This window comes from Wolffia australiana, chromosome 13 (assembly GCF_029677425.1).
Source record: "Wolffia australiana isolate 7733 chromosome 13, ASM2967742v1".
NCBI classification, from domain to species: Eukaryota; Viridiplantae; Streptophyta; class Magnoliopsida; order Alismatales; family Araceae; genus Wolffia; species Wolffia australiana.
This window is the reverse complement of record NC_135847.1, coordinates 6,483,244-6,505,127: the sequence shown is the minus strand read 5'-3', so window position 1 is coordinate 6,505,127 and position 21,884 is coordinate 6,483,244. Positions and strand designations below refer to the sequence as shown.

At 42.9% G+C, this 21,884-nt stretch overlaps 2 protein-coding genes across 2 annotated transcripts; one reads left to right on the top strand and one right to left on the bottom strand.

Annotated features, from left to right (window-relative positions):
• Positions 1-1,989: 1,989 nt before the first annotated feature.
• On the top strand, positions 1,990-14,707 carry LOC144710869 (multidrug resistance protein). Its single transcript, XM_078584706.1, has 6 exons — positions 1,990-2,419; positions 3,835-3,972; positions 11,726-11,812; positions 11,909-11,956; positions 13,710-13,862; positions 14,527-14,707. The coding sequence occupies exons 1-5, from the start codon at positions 2,168-2,170 to the stop codon at positions 13,860-13,862; spliced, it is 678 nt and encodes a 225-aa protein (XP_078440832.1). The 5' UTR covers positions 1,990-2,167; the 3' UTR covers positions 14,527-14,707.
• Positions 14,708-15,018: 311 nt separating this feature from the next.
• On the bottom strand, positions 15,019-16,896 carry LOC144711056 (Myb domain protein). Its single transcript, XM_078584973.1, has 3 exons — positions 16,743-16,896; positions 16,216-16,323; positions 15,019-15,394 (listed from the first exon to the last, which is right to left on the bottom strand). The coding sequence occupies exons 1-3, from the start codon at positions 16,866-16,868 to the stop codon at positions 15,182-15,184; spliced, it is 447 nt and encodes a 148-aa protein (XP_078441099.1). The 5' UTR covers positions 16,869-16,896; the 3' UTR covers positions 15,019-15,181.
• Between the last annotated feature and the right edge of the window lie 4,988 nt (positions 16,897-21,884).

Below are 21,884 nucleotides of genomic sequence, written 5' to 3'. Positions count from 1 at the left end.
GAGTGGTGGTAGAGTAGGCGACCGTGGGGCTGGGCGACTACGCAAGGCACTTGCGGGAGCAGGCAGCTGTGCGCAACGGCCAAGCAGGCTGGCGGTTGCGGGCAGTCGGCGCGGCCGGTGCTGCGCGCGGTGGGCGTGGGTGACGCTGCATGTAGTGTGCACGGGCAGTGGTGCACGCACTGTGTGTGGCGACCGTACGCATGGTGGTTGCACGGACATGCGCTACGCGCGCTGTGGCTGCGGGGGTATGCACTGCGCGCAGTGGTCGCACAAGATGGGCATTGCGCACGATTGCGGCGACGACATGCGACGGATGCACTGGCGGTGGCTATGGGCAGAAGATCTCCTCTCAATGGTGGTAGTGGCAACGACGGCGTCAACAAGCAGCGGCGGCGGCGATAGAAAGCGGCGGCAGAGGTGGTGGCGGCAAGCGGCGGCAGCGGCAGCGGAGAGGAGACTAGGGAAAATTTCTCTTAGAAGAAAAAACTTCAATTCCAAAAGAAAATCGCCAAGGAGTTAAGTACAGTATTGGCCTATTTATAGGCCTTGGAGGAAATAGAAATATAACATAACTGTAAAAATCAAATCTTATTTAATTGGCACTCAGATTCTGGGTCCGAAGTTGGTGTGGACGATGTGTCATGACATGGAATGTCACCTGCGGTAGTGGTGTCACGTCCAGAGATGGTACATTGCCATGTGCGCCACTAAGGAGACTGACTCAAGGAAGACGATACAACAAATCCCTGGCCATGGTAGTGAGGATATTTGAGGAGGAATTCTCCAATGATCCTCATTATGCATCAATACTTATCGAATGACGGATCAGGATTTGACGATAAACTATACCCTAAGTCGTTCGAGAGTCTCATGTGAATGATGGATTGTACATATATGGTAACCGATGATGGTAAAAGTCCCATGAAAGAGGTCAAACACTACTCGGTATCTTCTAGAGCACGAGGTGTAGCTTGACACCCAGGGGATGGAAACTTAACCTATTGTTGGGGTTAATCGATCCTTAGTTAATTAGTATATATGTTGATGCAGTTAATTAATAATGGTAGCCAATAATTTTTATTGGGCCACTAAATTTATTAACTAGAATGATATATGGGCCTAAGGGGTCATACGCGTAAGGTCATAAGGGCATTGGTGGATATATTTTACTTTGTAAGGTTTTTGAGAAAAAGTTAAGTAAAATTTAAATACGGAAGGGGCACTCATTTCAAGCGCCCAAGCTAGCCAAATTTGAGAGCCCCTCCCGTTCTCCACTCTCTTATCCACTCAACCACGGAGAGTGTCTTAATGGTGAGAAGATCTTCAAGATTTTCAAGAAGAGTTGAAGAAGATGGGGTGGAGATCCAAGCCCCAAGTGATCGCGTGGATATTTCTATAGGCTCAACACGTGAACGGTCTCAGAACGATCTCAAAGCGACAAAGTCAAGGGTGGAAAAAGTTTCCCACAATGTACATTCGATGTTTGATTTTAAAGATTGATTTTGAATAGATTATTAGGCTTCCGCATCCATGGAATCATGATTTCATGGATGAACCAATACACCAACCCAACACTATTGAGCTCAGCGGGGACCCCATATATTTGACCATCTATGGGCACCCACTTAATATAGAGGATATTTAACATTAATATGAACATAAATTTTCTACTTTGACTTTCATACTGACTGGTCAACCTGACCAGACCGGGACCGAACAAGAACAGACGAGAATCAAACCAAAGTTTAGGTAAGGTGTAGGTCTTGGCTAAAATCCCCAACCGGACCGGGACTGTCAAACCATAGCCATGATGGGATGGCTCAGACAAACTTCTAAAAATTGTCCCGTCCCACGTCCCGGTCTCGGTGCCGGTCCAGGACACCGGTGACGAGGTCCTGAGCTTACTGATTGTCTAATATAATCCCGTTCCGTCATCCGTCCGTCCGTCCACGAGCCTTACAAAAGAGAGAGGACATGTGGTTCTCGGACACTGAAATGCTCGGTGGATAAGAGAGAGGGAGAGCAGGAATTGGGGAGAAACGTGGACGGGCCCTCCACGCCGGAGAGGCTCCAATCGGCATTCCTCTTCGTTGATCTGCTCAATTGCTCAAGTGGGTGCAAGCGGAGAGTCGAGAACGAAGGTCGGAAGAAGAAATCGGAGGTTTTCATGGCTCTGAACGCTCTGGTTCGGCTCCCGCTGTCCTCCTCCAGCGTGAGGAGGACGCAGTTGGATGAAGGATTGATGGGTCGACGAGAAAAGCAGCAGCCGCGCCTTTTGAGAAGGCAGCCGGCGGTGGTGATCGAGGCGAAGGGGAAGAAGGCCATGCAACGTCAGTTCCAGCGTCAGGCGCCCCCGCCCCTGCCTAAAATCGAGGATGACGGCAATCCTCGCTTCGTCATCTTTATTCGGACCGACAAGGTCAGTCTTCTTTCCTTCATTCATTCACTCATTCATTCATTTATCTGTTCATTCATTCGTTTTTTTCATTCATCTGCTCATTCATTCATTCATATATCTGTTCATTCATCTATTCATTCGTTCGTTTATCTATTCATTCATTTATTTATCTATTCATCCATTCGTTCATTTATATGTTCATTCATTCATTTGTTTATCTGTTCATTCATTCATGCTTTCGTTCATTTATCTGTTCATTCATTCATTCATTCATTCATTCATTTCTGTTCATTCATTCATGCTTTCGTTCATTTATCTGTTCATTCATTCATTCATTTATCTGTTCATTCATTCATGCTTTCGTTCATTTATCTGTTCATTCATTCATTCATTCATTCATTTTGCGTTCATTTATCTGTTCATTCATTCTTATTCATTCGTTCGTTAATTCGCTCATTCTTTTTCTTTCTCTCTCTCCTCTCTTCTCTATGTATGTATCTCTCTATTCCCTCTCTTCTATCTATCCCTCGATCTAATTATCTATCAATATATCACTCGCTCTACAGATATCTATATCTCCCTATCTATGTATCTCTCTATCTCTCTTTCCTTCTTGCTTTCTTTCTCTCTCTTTCTTTCTTATCAAAACATTACTCCGCTAGCAGTAGCGTTGAATTTCATAATTTTTTCGTGCTATTTCACTTGGCTTTCCTTTCTTCCATTGGATGGAAATATGTTATAATCATTTTGTGTTGAATTCCGTTTGAAATATTGTGTCTCTTGATCTGGTTGAACTCTTTCAATCCACCCATTTAGACAGTGACTTTCAACTGATTGCCCTTTTCTCCATTCGTTCCATTTTCAATTTATTGAAATATTTATGTTTTCCCTCCTTGGTGATCCTTTTAGTGTTTGCTGTCACCGATGTAGCTGACAGAAGACTATGAAAAATCATTATCATCCCCATCATTGGCCCCTGCCATGATGACACAGATAATGACAAAATCTTCTTCACTTGTATCTCTCATCTGAAGGTAGGATGACGATGAAGATGACTATTTAGTTTCATCATCACCTCACGTCATTCTTCCTCTGTTAACCTTGCTCAGATGATGTGAGATGACAAATCATCGTCATCCGTCATCTGCAAACAGATTAAGTAAGATGATGACAAAATTGTCATTCTTCACTCAGGTAGAGTACGATGATGATTACTGGTTTTAAATTACAAATATGATTTTGTCATTGTCCAAGAAAACCATGAATAACGTCATTTCATCTTACTTCATTTCACCATTTAGAAAATGTCTTTCAAAAATCATAATTTTACCCTAATTCATCTTTCAAAAAATAAAGTCTTGATTTGGTCGCATATCTACTTCATTTCACCATTTAAAGTTACTTGCCTTGATCTGATCATGTTGGAGTTCGTACAGGTCTATCTATGGTACCCGTTAAGCGTTGTTACCGGAGGTACGACAGCAAAGATTATGGTTGCTGCTAAGGATAGTTTTATAGGGAAGTACATCTACAAGGATACTATAGCCAGGAATCTTGCTGCTGTCATCTACCGGGTAAAATGCTTATCACCCTTTTGTCTTTTTAATGTATATTTAGAGCGGAGGCATCGATTCTGCATGACAGTCATCAACCTGTATTTGGGCAAAGACAGGGCCCACAAGAAAGAAAGAGGATTAAGCTCAACTCAATAATGGATTATGGTTAACTACGAAGTATTTATGCATAAGGGAGAGAGTCGTAATGGGCCATTCTTATGGGCCAATATACAGACAAAAGAGAAGAAAATAAGCAACTAATAAGTGTGTTCAACAACCTGAACTTCTAATGTTTTGCAATCCTTCCATATTTGCACACTTTGTTGTCTTTTGAGACCGCAATGATATTTGAGCATCTATGACGCTGTGGTTATAGCAGTAATTAGTATAAAGTTTAGTGGAGAATTCGTTCAACCTGGCTCTGCAAGAAGAAGCCCTGTTCTGAGTCGACAAAATCAGTGACTTTGACCATGTAGAAAATGATTATGCACCTCTTCTTAGGACACATTCATCAATAATTTCTTCAATGAAATCTGATCGGACTGGCATGCAGGAGAAAATTTGACTTTCCTGTACTCTCTTCATATGAATATTTTTTATTGTTTTAAGGAGTAAAGAAAATGTTGTTCATCCTGACATAGTGTGGCAAGGCAATCCTGACATAGTGTGACATAGTGTGCAGCCAAAAGTTTGCCATTATATTATGCGCCACAAACCCTCTGACAAAAAACTTGGCGAGAAGCATATGAGCATACATATTAACTCTGGTTAAGTCACCTCTGGCACAGATTGGATCACAGTGACTAGTGGTGGACGGGAAAGTTCTCAAAAAAAATTCCGTGGAATTGTAGTTTCTGCAAGATCTAAGTTTCTGCCTATATTGTGTTGTGCTTTTATTATCATGACATGTGTTGGATGACCCTCAACGTCTCTTCATGTAAGAACGTGTTTATTGGAAAAAATCATCACTGCTTGCTCCATAAGTGGAATGGCGGAAAACCTGAAATCAAGCGACATAGATTTATATATTCTTTGTCATTTCACCGCATTGGGAATTTGGAAATTTTTCCATGAAAGCCAGTCTTATTTCACTGCGAAGACTGATGTGTCTAGGAAGGCTTGCACAAGACCTGTTTGACCATGGATTGACATAAATATGTTTTCAGTAAACATTGTCACTGACTAAGTACATTGCTGGTTCTCCAGCCCATTAGGGAGGATGGCAAAAGGTCAGATGAGATTTCAAGGTAGAAATCTGATATGATCCTATAACCCAAGGGATATTTTTGGTTAGTGGGCAGCATCCTGGATAGGATGCATGAACCGGCACCAGGCGACTCTGGGACGAGGGACGGCAGTTCCAGGGCCAGCTATCCCATGGGGTCAGAAATCATGGGATGGGGGCTGTTGACAAGATTGACTCTTGACAGAAAGAGTTAGAAAGAGAGAAAGAGACAGAGAGGAAGGGACAGAACGAGAAAGAAATAGAAATTGATGGCGCGCGAGAGGCACATAATTTGTCATCGTGTGATTCATTCACTATACTGAAGCCAGTGGTGCCATCACATTGTGATGTAATACGGGACGGCCGGGATCGACGGCTCGTATTACGTCACAGCGATGCACGATGCGTGACAATTAAGAAGATGAATGCACGTTCAAATTTCCTCTTAGAGCGACGAGGACGGATCGATGGAGGGCCGGCGGTTCAGTAAATCCAAAGGGGACGATTAGATCCGGGTCGACTCCAAGTGACCCACGAGATCTCACGATCGAGCTCGACGTGAGGGCGTTTGACGGCCCGCAGGAGATCACCCTCGATGACTATGACATGTTCGTCAATCTCAAAGAAATTCTATCTCTCGAATGGGGTGGCTAACCTATCCAAGGTCAATGAACTAGGCGGCAGCGGAATACGATAGCGGAAGACAGTACTGAAGGAAATAATGATACTGGAAATTCAAAGGGGAGACGAGTCGAGAGGGAACCTGGTTAAGCGCTCCGTCAATGTCGAACACCCGAGAGAATACCATGCCAGTAGCTCTAGCCAGTCAACAGTTGCACGCGCCAGTCGACACACAACCAGTCAACAGAAACAGGTGGCCAACCCTTGATGATCACAGGCGCGCGGGGCCGCTAGCGAATGTGTGCAGAGGGGCGAAACGCACGAGCACCGGTGGCCAGGAGCAGGGCACGACGACCACGGTCACACGGTGACGGGGCGCAGGAGTCCATAGAGAGAGAGAGAGAGAGAACGTCGTCCGCCAGGAGAGAGGCGGGAGAGTGGTAACCGAGGCACTCGGGCACCGGCGGCCGGTAACAAGACACGACGGCCACGGTCGCGCGGGGCGGAGGGCGGGCGTCCACAGATAGAGAGGGCGATGTCCGCCCGGTACGAGGGCCGGAGAGCGGCAAGGGGGGTCTTCCACGCAGGGACAACGCGGGGAGTCACTGCGAGGTTGTCTAGAGCAGCGATGGCAGTGCCAGGCCACGGGTGGCCGGTCGTCACTGGTCGTAAGAGTATCCCGCCGCACGTAGGGGTGCTAGCAGACGTCCGGGCTGTCGTGTGCGGCGAGCGGCGCGTAGGGGTGGTACCGTGCGCAGTGAGGATGCCGGGCAGAGAGGGACGGGCAGATCGAGGGGTGCGTGCGCGGGATCGGACCACCGTGGTGGGTGGGGAGCTTTCTGGCGCCGCGGAAACCTTCCGAGTGACGGCCAAGGTGCCGCCAAGTTCCCACGCTGGGTGAGATCAGAGGACAGGCTAGGCTTACCTTGGCCTGGCGAGGTCGCAAGCCCCTGGAAGCTGAACAGCCTCCTGACCCCTGGACGGAGGTGGAAGAAGACCACCTGCTAATTTTGGACTAACGGCTGAAAGAACAAAAACTCAAGGAAAACAAACATCGATGCTTTTCTCCAAATGGGTCTCTAAGGGGGCCCTTGGGGCATGCCTTCCCCTTATATAGGGGGGGGAAGGGTGCCAAGAAGCCACAAGGGAGGAGGGGTCCATCGCATGACGTGGCCCTCCTCTTTACACGTAACAAAAGAGAACGGGACGTGAAAAGAGCGGACGAGGCCTAACACATGGCCGGGTCCGAATGTTTATCACGAACTAACAGAACAAGAAAATAATAAAGACTTACGACGAGTACTTAAAGTCGGGGTCGCGGGCGTCGGCACGAGCGGCTCGGGGAAGTCAAACGCGTCCTGTGGCAGTGCCGTCGCGATGGTCCCCCATCATCCTCCCGGGGCGGGAAGAGCTCGACTCCGTCGAGCTGGCCTCCACGATGTCGTCGATGGGCTGGAGCAGGTCGGGTCGATGTCGCCGTAGGTCTTCCTCCGTGATCCACGTGTCGTCCAATGTCGGGCGCCCCTGCCAGTGCACCAGGAATGTGCGCTCCACTCGATCCCCTACAGCGTTAATTACTTCCTGCAGTACTGTTTCTATCTTTTCCTGCCGCATACGGGTGGGTAGTGGAAAAGGAATCTATGTACTCTTACTCACTTCACTATCAAGTTTCGAGTGGCTGTGAGGCTCTTCAATGGGTGGCAAGGGATGATATCGGACCAAGTCACAGACGTTGAAGGTAGAACTAATTCCCCAACTAGGAGGAATGCTCACGACATGTGCATTGTCGTTGATCCGTTGGGCTACTCGGAAAGGCCCGGCACTACGAGCATGAAGCTTCGTAGCGACCCCTGGAGAGTGTCTCTCAGGCCTCAATCTAACCATCACTAGATCGCCCTCTGAGAATATACTGGACCTACGTCCCTTGTCGGCGGCAGCCTTGTATTGCTCATTGAGGGATGATATGCGTGAATGAATATGCTCATGCATGCTCCTAAGTTCGTTCGCGAAATCATATGCGTCGTTAGAAAATTTACTGCATGAATCTAAGGGAATAAGGTCAATGGGCTTCCTCGGAAGTTGACCGTACACTATCTCGAACGGGGCCTTTCCCGTCGTGCGGTTCACCGAGTGGTTGAAGGCGAATTCGGCGCGGGGTAGGACTTGATCCCACATCCTAAGGTTCTCACCCACTAGTGACCTAAGGAGGTTACCCAGACTACGGTTGGTAACCTCCGTCTGACCATCCGTCTGAGGATGATACGCAATGGAAAACTTTAGTTGGGTCCCCATGAGAACCCAAAGAGTCTTCCAGAAGTAGCTCGTAAACTTAACGTCTCGATCAGAGACGATGGTCTTAGGTACGCCGTGTAACCTAACCACGTGATCGAAGAAGAGTCGAGCGACTCTAGATGCGTCGCATGCTTTCGAACACGGCACGAAGTGCGCCATCTTCGAGAAGCGGTCGACGACAACCATGATGGAATCATGGTTTCTCAAGGTCTTAGGTAAACCTAAGACAAAATCTACGCTGACGTCCTCCAATGGCCTGTCGGGAACGGGTATTGGTGTGTAGAGGCCCGTGTTCTGCTTCGTCATCTTGGCCCTCGTGCACGTGGAGCATTGGGAAATGATTTTCCCCACATCTCGCTTCAGAGATGGCCAGAAGAACCGATGCTCCATCTCTCTGATCGTCTTGTTGATGCTGAAATGTCCGCTCAGGCCACCGGCGTGCGTTTCCCATACTAGGAAATCTCGGAGGGACGTCCGGGATATGCATAGCCTCTTGCCGTGGAAGAGGTACCAGTCGTCGATGTAGTAATCCCAGGACTTCGGGACTGTGCTGTCGTGGACCTGCGCGAAGATTTTCCCGAAGTCGGGACAATCGCTGTAATCCTCGCGTAGCTGTTCAAACCCGAGGACTTGAGTCCTCATCACGTTCAAGACCAGCGATCGTCTACTCAAGGCATCGGCTACTACATTGTCCTTGCCTTTCTTGTGACGAACAACGAACGTGAAATCCTGTAGGTAGGCGATATAACGCGCGTGGCGATCGCTGACCTTGCGCTGATCGTGAAGGTGGCGTAGCGCACTGTGGTCCGAGAAGAGGACGAACTCCTTCGGGAGGAGATAGTGGCGCCAGTGGCGCAGCGACTGCACTAGGGCGTAGAATTCCCTATCGTAGTTGTCGTACCTCCTGCGCGTGTCGTTTAGCTTTTCGCTAAAATACTCTATGGGGTGTCCCTCCTGGCTGAGGACTCCCCTATCCCGACTGCCGAGGCGTCGCATGACACCTCGAAGACTTTCGCAAAGTCGGATAACCGGAGTACCGGCGCCTCTGTCATGAGCTTCTTCACTAGCTCGAAGGCGTGATCTGCTGCTGGGGTCCATTCGAAGTGCTCCTTCTTGAGGAGGTCTGTGAGAGGTGCAGTTACCCCGCTAAAACCGGGCACGAATCTTCTATAGAATTTGGCGAGTCCTATGAAGCTGCGAACGTCGTGCACGTTCTTCAACTTCGGCCAAGTGGTGATGGCTTCCACCTTGGCGGGATCGACGGCGACTCCTCGTGCTGACAAGATGAATCCGAGGAAGGATACCTCGGATACGAAGAAGCTACACTTCTTCGGGTGAGCATACAGTTTCTCGCGGCGCAGCGTGGTGCACACTAACCGAAGGTGCTGGAGGTGCTCGTCTCTCGTGGAACTATAAACTAATATGTCGTCGAAGTACACGACGACGAACTTTCCCATGAACGCGCGAAGTACCTCGTTCATGAGCCTCTGGAAAGTACTCGGGGCGTTCGAGAGCCCGAATGGCATGACGTTCCACTCGTATAATCCATCCTTGATCTTAAACGCCGTCTTCCACTCGTCTCCAGGTCGGATCCGAACCTGGTGATATCCACTCCGAAGATCTATCTTCGAATAGATAGTGGGTCCAACCAGTTCGTCGAACAAGTCCTGTATCCTAGGGATTGGGAAACGGTACTTCACCGTAATCTTGTTGATGGCCCTGGAGTCACAACACATGCGCCAAGTCCCGTCCTTCTTGGGCGCGAGTAGGGCCGGTACGGCCCACGGGCTAAGGCTCTCCCTGATCAATCCTTTGGAGAGTAGCTCCTTCACTTGCCCGTGCAATTCCTCGTATTTAACCGGGCTTTATGTAAAAGCCCCTCTTCCGGCGCCCCCGGCTACCTACAGGCCGCCGACATACTATAGCACGGCACACGTGTCCGTGCCTCAGACCCACAGCGCCCTGCACGCGCCACCTATCGTGGCCCCACATTACCCCACGGGGTACCCGCCGGCACCGCAGCCGACCTACCCGATCGGCATGCACGGTCAGCCTGCCGTAGCACACACTTACGCTCCCCATCCATATTCGGAGCCAGCAACCCACGCCGGACCATCCGCGCCGACCGCGGCCTACCCACACCCAGGCTACGAGATCCAAGCTCCCAAATCTTGAAGGCGGATGTGAAATCACTGGAAAGATTTGGGAGCTTGGATGTGAATTGTAAAGAGGGAGTAAGGGGCTTTTACATAAAAGCATTAGAGAGGGGCTCTCTTTATCATAGAAAAGACGAGAGGGTTTTCCTCAAGGGTCGTGCTACCTCGAGCTCGTTTACGCGGGTTTTCCTTTAAGCAAACCCCATGGAGTTACAAGGGCAAGTTTCTGTATCTATGAAAGAGTAGTTATTCACCCCAAGGGGGATTTAGGGGGGTCATGTTCCTTCCACTAAAAATCTCTTATCTTTTCCATTAAAAATCTCTGCCTCTCCTGATTGTGTCTCCAGATCTTCAACCAGCTTTCCCTCTCATCCGATCCCTTCTTCTTCTGTGATCAGTCTTTCACTCCTCAACCAGTTTCCCCTGTGGTAATCCATCCTTTATTCGATCTCCAGCCGGCTCCTCCCCTATCGATCCCTGCCTCCCCCAATTGATCTCATCTATCATCTTTTTCAATATAACCTAAATCAAGGTTCCTATCAAGATCATCCTGGATTTGTGAGACAAAAGACTGCATCTGTTACTCATTCTGATAGGTTCAACTCCGATCCTATCTGAACTCGAAACTCCAATCACGATGTATGCCCAAAGAATACTTGTGTTCCAAGAAAGGTAAATTGCAAGATATACACGATATGGTAACGTAGGAGATCGAGACATCTCCTCCCTCCAGGCGGAGCTCCTTCTCGATGCTCGGGCGTCTCTTCCGATGTGGAAGAGCTCCTCCCCCTCCAAGCGGTCAGCGGCGAGTCTCTCCCGCTCTGGCCTTGCCGATGTGGAACCCGGCGTGTGTTACAAGAAAAATCCAGATACGTACCTGACTGTCGACCCCTTTATTTATAGGGTGGTGAACACAGAAGCTTAAGTCATACCGCCTGGTCAACGTACCGTTGACCCGGCCCCTTCTTCTTTCTTTGATATTTCCGGGAATAGAACTTATCACATTCTCACTATAGTTCTCTATAACTCAGTCTTCTGTGGATCGTTGAAACTCTGACACAACTTCTAGCTTGTCATATGTTCTTGCAGATTATTATAATGTCTGATTCGCTAGTGATCAGTGTTTCCCTATTCTTTTTCTTTATGTTATCCATTTAGATTATACTTATATATGAACTATTCCGAGCTGTATTACAGTTATTTCTTAATTTCATTGGAAATTGTGGTCTGAAGCTATTGGATTTTTGTTGTGATTGTCATGATAACTTATGTTATGTGGGCCTCAGCTCACTAACCCCAAAATATTTGATTTTCTTGTGGGATTGGTAATTTTAGTTTTTCTTTTCTCTTGGGACCTTCCCTATCCCAATAATATTGTTAAGAGCTCGTTTTCTAATGTCATAAACCTTCAGCAGTTGCTGCTCGCTGCTCTGATATCATAAATTACTGACTTGATCAGGTGATCTAATTTAAACAGGATGAAAAGTCATTGCAAAAGACTGCTTTTAAGCAATTCAGAGTACTTCGGTCTGCCACATCTTTCAGATATGGCTATAAGCTTGTTGTGAGTCTCCTGTCTTTAAAGTTAACTCGTTTGGTTTCTTAATGGCTTAGTGTTTGGTAGGTTTGTAAGACTCACTCAAGTAATCTTAATTTTCAGGAAAACAACAACCTCCGAGCTGCATTAGCTACATCTGATGTCATTGAAGTAAGCCTTTCGCTCTTTGTTTCCTTTTTTCCTAATACTTTGAATGTTATTACTACAATCTACTAAGAGCTCATGGTGGGAAACAAATTTGCCTTCAGCCCGTCTTTTATTTAGAATTTGGGGTTCAAGGATTATGTTGAACGGCAAATTTTTTAACCTCTCAAAAAAAACTAAGTGATGCAGTTGTAGTTTGACCAGAATAGGGTTCAAGGTTTAGGCGGCATTTCATTTGTGATTAGTACAAAACAGAAGCTCCATTCCAGGATTGCTTTTCATCTGATTTGTTGGATATATTTATTATTTAACTTGGCCACAGTGTGTCAGATTTAAATCTCTTTGGATTTGGTTCATGAAAATTGTTGTCTGGAGCATTTCCGCACCAATGCTAATTTTAAAATCTTCTGTTTATTTAGTTAATATGACCAAATTTTCAATTATGAACCCATTCCTGTGCAGATATCTTAATGGTCATTATTATTTATTTTTCTGGGGGCATATTGCTCATTTGAGAGTGATATTTTGATTGAAGAACAACATCCCGCTTAAAGATGAAAAGTAGCGCCCTTGCTATCAGTTATAGTTTTCAGCACAGTTGGTAAGCACTTGAATCTAACATGGTCTCAGAGCAAGGTGGCATGTTCAAATACTAGAAGCAACACACTTCACGCGGGGGCCAGAAATAGGCCAGCGGGCAGGTGCTGCGGGGGAGTGTTGAAGAAACAACATCCTGCTCAAAAATGAAAAGTAGCAGCCTTGCTATCTGCTATAGATTTCAGCTCAAGGAAGGTAGTGGAAAGAAAGAGAGAATATGATGGGATTAGAAAATAGAAAGATCTCTCTTTTCCATTTCAACAAGTTTCTTTACTGCCCGCCTTAAGGAAAGGAAGGTAATGCAAAGACAGAGAGACTATGATGGGAACAGGAAATAGAAATATCTCTGTTTTCCAATTCAAAGTTTTTTGATTGCCCTCCTTAGGTAAGTGTTTAGTTCCCTTTGTACACCCTCTCCTAAACCAATCTTGTGGAAGCGTGGGTTAGAAGAACGAGAATAAAAATTCTTACTTATTCACCTATTACAGCAGGTTTAAGAACCACCCAATAAAAGTAAATGGGCTCAGCCCACTCATATCAAGTTCTTATTCTCAGGTGGGAGCATTGGTGACTTTACAACAAAGTCACATGGGTCCACTTATAGAAACGTGGCCCGGTTAAACATAAAGGGAAATATAAATAAGAGATGGGAAATGAACAATGGAACAAAGGGCTTCAAGTATTTAACTTGATCTGATAAAGATTTGGGACCCTATCAGGAAGTCAAGCAGTGATCCACTTATAGGTTTCTTACCAGATCTTATAGAAATTGCGAGTTAATGGTATTCGTGGTTATTTAATGAAATCGATCTAGATTATTTTCTACTTGAACAGATGTCGTTGGTGTGACTTTTGGTGGGCTGATTGATTGCCTTTTGTTTACTGTTGAAAGATTTACAGTTCAAAACGCTTGGAATATGATACAGGTTCAGATAACCCTCAAACGCAAAATAGAGTTACTTCTAAGTGATTTTTGATGATGGATTTGTGTCCAGAAAGAAAAAAAATTCATTTTATCTGGTCTGCCGCTAACTTTTGCTTCAATAATTTAACGCCTTTGATATTTAGTTTATTAGATTTCATCCGATATTGTAATACTCAAATTTTAATGGGCTTTCTACAAAAATCTCATGTTTTGTATTTTAACATGAATGTCTATCAGCTACCACCAGAAGAAGAGCTCAAAACTGTGGTTGACAAAGTGAAAGATTTCTTTGGCGATGCGGGCAAGAATGCTAAAGAGGCTTTTGGAAGTATTACGTCCCTCCCGGAGACGACGGAGGCATCAGAACAGAATCCCGAGTCAAAAACCTGAGTAAGTTTTTTTTCGAAAAGAAAAAGGAAGATCACTGTGATCAGTGATCAATCCAAATTTGATTAAGTTATGATTGCTCCTTGACAGCTTATTTATCTCATTGGCCGGCAGTAGAAATGATTGCAACATTTTTCTAATTGAAGAACATTCGCAGTGATATCATGTTCCTGAAATGTATGCCCCTCCCAGATCAGAAATTAACGAATCTGCAGGGGGCATGCCTAAAGTGCTAGATCATCAGTTTGGATTGAATCAAAAAGTTAGATTGATTGGTCTTGATTATGATCAGATAGATCCGATCAACAGATCGGCCAGATCAAGATCAGCCTTGATCTTGGTTGGATGTGTTACCGTATAAAGATTTTACCAAATGTGCTAAAATCTATAGGTCCTAGCAAGGGCGCTTCTTTTCATCTTAAGAAGGATGTACTTCAGAATGATCATTGATTGGTCCAAGTAAAAAATCTAGTTAATTCAATCAAAAATTTCAATCTCCGTCTGTCCCCTAATCATAGGATTGGTTTGTCCATACTGTAATCTATTTATAAATAATGGATGGAAGACGTTGGTCTGGTCTAATGAGAATTGTGGCATACTGGCAGATATTCGGCTGTTTAATTCTCATATCGACTTTGCTAATTTTTTACTCTCTTGTTTGATGCAGACATGTGGAGCTGGAGGAGAGAAGCAATGACTGACCTGATTCGGGTTTCATTTCAAGATTCCATGCTATGTCATATAGTGTTTCCAAAATTGTCTATAAAAGCATACTCTGATGAACACAGATCTGGTTTCATCTGGCCTTTTTGATGCTCATTTTGAAGAACTTTGGTAATCTTTGAATTGATCAGCATGGAATTCCAGAGAGATCAATAATCCAAGGGAGATAAATAATCATGGGAAAGAAAGGTCTATCAAGTATCACAGAAATTTTTCTACAGTGGTACCAGATTTTGGCAGCCATGGTCCCTGTTGTCAGCATTAAATTTCAACAAAAAGTACCAAATAAAAGAGACTGAATTATTTACAGTAAAGCCTCTATATCTCTACGTTGGATGTTAACAGAGCTCAACAATCACGGGGAAAAATGTCTATTTGGTATCATTGAATATCTTCTGGAACGCTACCATGGGAGTTCAGTAGATAAATAATCATGGGAGGAAAAGGTCTCTATGAAGTATCATAAATAATTTATATAGAACTGTACCAGATTTTGGTGCCAATGAATTTTAACAGAAAAGGTACAAGCTACGGACCTCTCATCATGTCAGCAAATATTTCTAACATTGGAAGACAGAGTTGAAACAAAAGACTGAAAATTAGCCTTTCCAGCGCGGGTCTCGTGAGAGGCCAAGTTTCTTTAAGGTTTTGATGTAGTTTCTCATCAAGGCAAATTTGTTCGTACCCAGATGATGAAAATAGTCCCATGTGTAAATGCCGGTCTTGTGCAGATCATCGAATATTAGCCTGATCCCATAGTTCCCGACAGGCTCTGCAGACATGATGCCCACGTTCCGTCGTCCGAAGATTACCTGATTTTAATCCAAATAAATATTAATAATCATACAAGGGAGAAAGAAATCCAGTTTTCAGTACAGGAATGTTAGAAGAGGGAAAGAATTTTCCATTCCATTTTATATGATTCCTTATCTCCATGCCATTTGGATAGGCAGACCAACTTTCACAAAAAAAAGAGCCACCAAACTTGAAAATCAAAACACTATTATTTATCATGGATGATGATGACGAGAGGACGACATTATTGCCCTTGTCATTTGTCTGAGCCTAGATAACAATGACAATGACGATACGACATTGCCTTTCGAGTGTTGGTATGGATGACGATGACAAGTATAATGATAAGTATGATGATCTTCTGAGTACAAATGTAGTATAGATAAAACTATTTATTTCCCACAGGCCTGATCCAAGAAGACAACGGCGATGATGACTCGTCATCATTTATCAAATGCTTGTGCGGATGATGATGAGAATGATGACGACGATGATATTGATAATGGGAGGACAGACATAATCTACATAATATTTTTTCCCTAAATGAGACTATGCCAATCTGCACTTCCTCTCTCTCAAGTGAGCTCATCGCCGTCATCATCATCGCTCGCATCTGGTTATGGATGACGATGTCAACTAGTCATCGCAGAGGTAAAGTGGTTCAATCCAATGAAAAAGGCCACAAATTTCACAAAAGCAATTTGAATTTCATATCAAAACTGTCCCCCATGATTTTGCAACCGCTAATCCATCACAGATGTATGGAAATCATTGATGTTCATACAGTAAAACATGATCAAGAGATATAATTCCACTTGTTTAGTCAAATTAATTTCACCTTCTCCCCCATAACTGACCGAATCTTGCTGTTGGCGGCTGGGCTGTAGACTCTTAAAAACTCTGCGGATAGTTTGAATGCATCGCCATCAGAGAGTTCGACCTCAACCTGAAATCGAAACATTCCAACGACTTATCTAACGTGAGCTGCAAAGGCTGAATTTATGAAATATATGCCGATCGAAAAACTCAAATGGCACAACCAGAACAAAATATGCAATCAATCTAGAAATACATGAAGATTCCGAAGATTGATTTCACGGAAAATTTATTAGGACAAAGAACAACGACGTTATCTGGAACTCATCACCACATCGAAATTAGAATTACTGACCAGAAAAAAATTCGAATGACGATTTTATTCGGATTTTTCAGCAGAGAGGGCCAGCGATCATCCTGGCGGTGACGATTTTGGTGAAATTTGAAAATTTTGGGGCGAAAAAAAACCCTAGAAAAGCCGCTACGGAAGAAAACGGCAATGGTAATCAAACGCTAGCGGAGAAAAGGAAATCGAGGAATGGGGATTACATATTTGGGGGCGCGGAGGCATAATTTTCTTAGACGGGGAGGCTGCGAAGCCGCATTCGTGAGACATCGCCAGATTTGTCCCTTGGAGAGTGGAGCTGTCATGGAGGTGAAGCTTGGTATGTTCATCACCCTCAGCAATGGATATTAAATATTAACTAACCTTATGAAAGGGATAATGGATGATGGATGATGGATGACATATGATGGATGACACATGACGGATGACTAATGTCAGATGACAGATGACAGATGACAGATGATGGATGATGGATGATGGATGATGGATGATGGATGATGGATGATGGATGATGGATGACACATGACGGATGACCGATGACAGATGACAGATGAAAGATGATTGATGATGGATGATGGATGACATATGACAGATGACCGATGTCCCTTGGAGAGTGGAGCTGTCATGGAGGTGAAGCTTGGTATATTCGTCACCCGCAGCAATGGATATTAAATATTTACTAACCTTATGAAAGGGATAATGGATGATGGATGATGGATGATGTATGACATATGATGGATGACACATGACGGATGACAGATGACCAATGTCAGATGACAGATGATGGATGATGGATGATGGATGACATATGACAGATGACGGATGATGGATTACAATTTCAGACCGAAAGAGGCTCAAATGGCCTTATATCCACTCGCCCATTAGAAGGCATGTAAGGAGTTATATGAGACGGACTACGACACGAACGAAGGGATGATTTAAAAAGACTATTGAGCAGACCTTGCAGACAGAAATGGGTGGGGCAGCAAGGGTTTTGTTCAACTTTGTTCTGAAGTCAGGACTGACTGGTGACAGATTGGGAACCGTTCTGTTTGTCATCTGTCTACAAACTACTACGACTTTTCATAAAATACCACTTGCTCATTTGATAATGGTCTTCGCCTATCTTGGATGCTGATATCGGGTCATTTCAATTAACTAACACCACACAAATTATTGGGTTATTTCAATTAAATTTACATATCTTTAAGATTAAAATGACCAAATATGATTTTACACAAAATTATGAATTCACCTGGATTTAATGGTATTTTAAGGAATCTTCGGACATCATATTCTAAATATTAGTTTTCTGATTATGAATATCTTTAATGCATTTGTTGAGATTATATTCTTGTAGATAATAACTTTCTAAGAATGAATATATTGTATTTTATGAGTTAATTTATTTTATAAGTACTAGTTGGAACATATATTTCTAATTATTAGGACATCTAATCACTATGAAAAGGTGTCAATATGATATCGTAAATCGCGATGCCATACTGCCCAATCATTGACTGACAAGCTCTGTTTTATTTGTAGGGGTGACATGGACCAATGGAGAAAAGACAAATTTAAATCACAGTAAATGTGATTCATAGATCAAGAAAAAATGATTAAATAAATCATTTTAGAAAAGGTCAAAATTTTCCGGAGGCAGACGTGATGCACCGTAAATTATCAAAAAAGAGTGATGCTGATATGGAGTGCAGAAATGTGTCACCATTTTACGCAATCATTGGGAATCTTTTCCTCTATGACGTGAATGACACGCGTAGATGTGTCATTTAATAGGGAAAAGATAAAAAAGAAAAAAAAAGTGATTTTTTATATTTTCCTCTCCGCACGAACAACAGGTGTTCTTAGTTCGGCCGATTAGAAAAGATGATGTGATAGTACTAATGATTAAGTAATAACTGTTGAATATTCTAACTGTTAACTAGAAATAAGGGAGAGACATCACTGACGACGAGGAAAAATGGAAGGCCAAGATTGCTCCAACTTTAAAGCTTGAGCGTCGCTTTGTCTTTACTGCCTACTTCCATCCATTCATCAGATCTAAAATCATCCTTAAACTTGATTCCCACATTTTTGGTCTAATAGAAAGCTATTGAGTTTGTGAGATGCATGAATCTTGTTCTTGATGTCCTGGGTGTGTGAGAAGAAGCAACAAAGAAGAGGGGGAGCTTACATGCACTCGTAAATCGCCATGATCCTGGAGGAATGTAAGGATATACTGTAAGTATTATCATCTTCCGTTGGTTCTTCTCAACATCATCCTTAACTTAGATCGATTTCCCCCTAATGTTCTACCTCCATTACATTTGTGTACATTTTGATCATGTACTAACATTTTCATGTCATCATATCATCATCATCTCACTCATTATTCCCTTAAATGAATCACTCTTTACGTCACTCCCGTTCATTCTTGTTGTTACTGTCACTGCATCCTTGCTCTCGCTCAGTCTTCTAAAATTCTAATTATCAATATCTATTGTTTAATATAATCATCTCAAGTATAGTAGTAATCATCACTGTGTCGCCTTGTATTTCCTCATTGCTCAACTCAATATTTTTTATGTATCTCATCTCATCTCACTAATAAATATTGAAACAATAATATACCCTTAATTATTATTCCCTATGGAGACGATACTTTTTCATCACTAGCTAAATTTACTTAAGTGACTACGTGTATATATTTGTATTGCTTTAAACTAAAAAAAACAAATGGCATTAAAATCCTATTTTTGGTGCTCGTCATTAAGTTGTTCATGCTTCCATCATCTATACATATTCACACAATCCTCAACATATTGAATCTCCTCCATCTCGATGAGCGATATTGTCATTGTACCTTCATCAACTATGTTGTTCCATTCGCATCAAGAGTGGACGGAAGCCAAGGATAGAAGGGAAAAATTATGGTCCATGAAAAAAAATTTCAAAGTCTTCTCATATTTTTCCTGAGCTTATCAGGGATTGATATATTCCAATTGATAGGCTGAGTTTCTAGCCTGTGGGGCACCAAGCTATTGCATTGTGATCTATAAGATATAAAGGAATATATCAACTCTCACATGTAACCTTTAAGGTCATCAGTTAACATGTTTTTATAATCCTTCATCCTCTTGATGATCTTTAGTATGGAAACTTGCAAGTCTTAATTGGTCATTTGAGTTAGTACTAATGTTTTAATACCTTGGCCAAGGACTTCATTGTACCTTCATCATTGAGCTATCTCCTCTTATATCAAGAGCACATGATCACATCTTGATCACTCAATATTCTTGAACTTCTTGCTGCACTACAGATAAGGCTACTTATATTTCGCGATTAATAGGTCATATTCAAAGTACAACCATCCAGCCATGATAAGCAACCATGATGTGTATCAACCTGATTGAACATTTTTTATAATAACATTCAAGGATTAATATTTTAATCAGTTCAATGATATCTTTCCATTATCTCTCATTAATTTTTCACACCAATGGTTATAGGATCAACTATACTCATCATATGACTGAGAATAAAATGATCCAACTCTAGCCAGAAATTTTGATGTCTTTCTCGAGTATCCTCTAAATTGGAATATTTAGAATACATGATTAAGTACTAATAATCTCCATATTATGATCTCATCATAACTCCTTACTCATTGCATGTATTAAAATATTCTATTATAAGAATGACACATGCATAATAGAGAATATATTTTATTAACATTTAATGAAATACTGAGTGTGTGGTTGACTTTCCAGCCAAAAGATCTTCATCAGCCATTACATCCCCGTTTTCCACTCTTTTACAAAGAGGGACATCACTTCCATACTCATTTGCAAATTGGTAAGCCTTCACAACATACCCAACTTTCATGTATCAAACGGAAGTGGCCAACAACATACATTGTTTTGTTGGTGAGAAGACAAGAGAACAGCGCAAATGGTTCCCATGGGCTGAATTTAGTTACAACATGACCTACGACTCTTCATTAAAGACTTATCCTTCAAGGATGGTCTACAACTAGGAGTGACCAATGCTCTTCTGATATGGATCTCCTCCCTAGGTGCAGAAGTGAATCAAATCCTAGACATCTGGAATCATATGTTGCATGTCTTGAAGGCAAGTCACATCCATGCTCATGCTCAATGAATAGTTTATTTTGTGACAGACATTGCAGTGACATCATCTTTGAAATGGATGATCTGGTGTACCTCAAGTTGTACCCTTATGGATGTGTAACTCTGGCCCAACAAACAATTGAGAAGTTGTGGCCTCAATACCTTGGTCACATCCTTCAGCAGGTGGGAGTAATGGTGTGTAACATGGAGTTTTCATCCCTTGTGAAAATTCACATTGTATTTCATGTCTCAGCTAGTGTTCAGCCGTTTGATATCTGTTCGGTATCCGATATCCAACGACCAATATCCGACAAATGACAAGGCAGTTTCTGATACCGGATATTGGATATTGAATGGTTATCGACATTCCTATCAATAACGCATATTGGGATGGATATCAACTGGGCTAGGGATGAGGCGGATATCGGATATTAGATATCAGAATCCGATATATGTATATTGATATCCGATATTCTGATATGTAGGTATAATTTTAAACTCCAAATCCTAATATCCCATATGGAAGAAAACAAAACTTTTGATGCATAAATATAATATGAGGTAATAATTTATTTAAAAAATTGGGTGCTATTTACCTTCAAAACATAAATTCATGTTCATTGTTGGTTTTATCTCTCTAATCATAACCTGTTGACCGACACTTTCTCTTGTTACCTATTGGTCAAAGGATTTCCTCTCTAGCCCATTGACCAATGACAGCTTCTAAGTTCCAACTTCAAACTTACAAGTTTCATCGAATAAACCTTTTTTTACACGGATTAATTTGTTGGAATATCAAAATACGATATCCAACTCGGACATCTAATATCGTCATCCATTTCGAGACATATAACGATATTGAAACATATATAATATCGGATATTGTTACTGTAGCAACCGATATATGATATCATCATTCGATATTGGGATATTGGTAAAAAAGGATATAGAAACAGAACTGTCCATACCCAATTCAGCATATGTCTGTATGTCCGGATACCGTCATCTGATATCGAGTACGGGTCATGCAAACAGTAGTCTCAGCTTTAGAAGATGTTGGGAGATGTGGATGTTGGGTTCTAGAGACCTTGATCTGGATGAACAAATCAAAATGATGCGTAGCGGACGACTTTTGCGAATCGAATGGCATCGACAAAAAACATTAAACGAAGTACCTTTGCACAAATCTGATTCATGATTTATTTGATCCCAAAG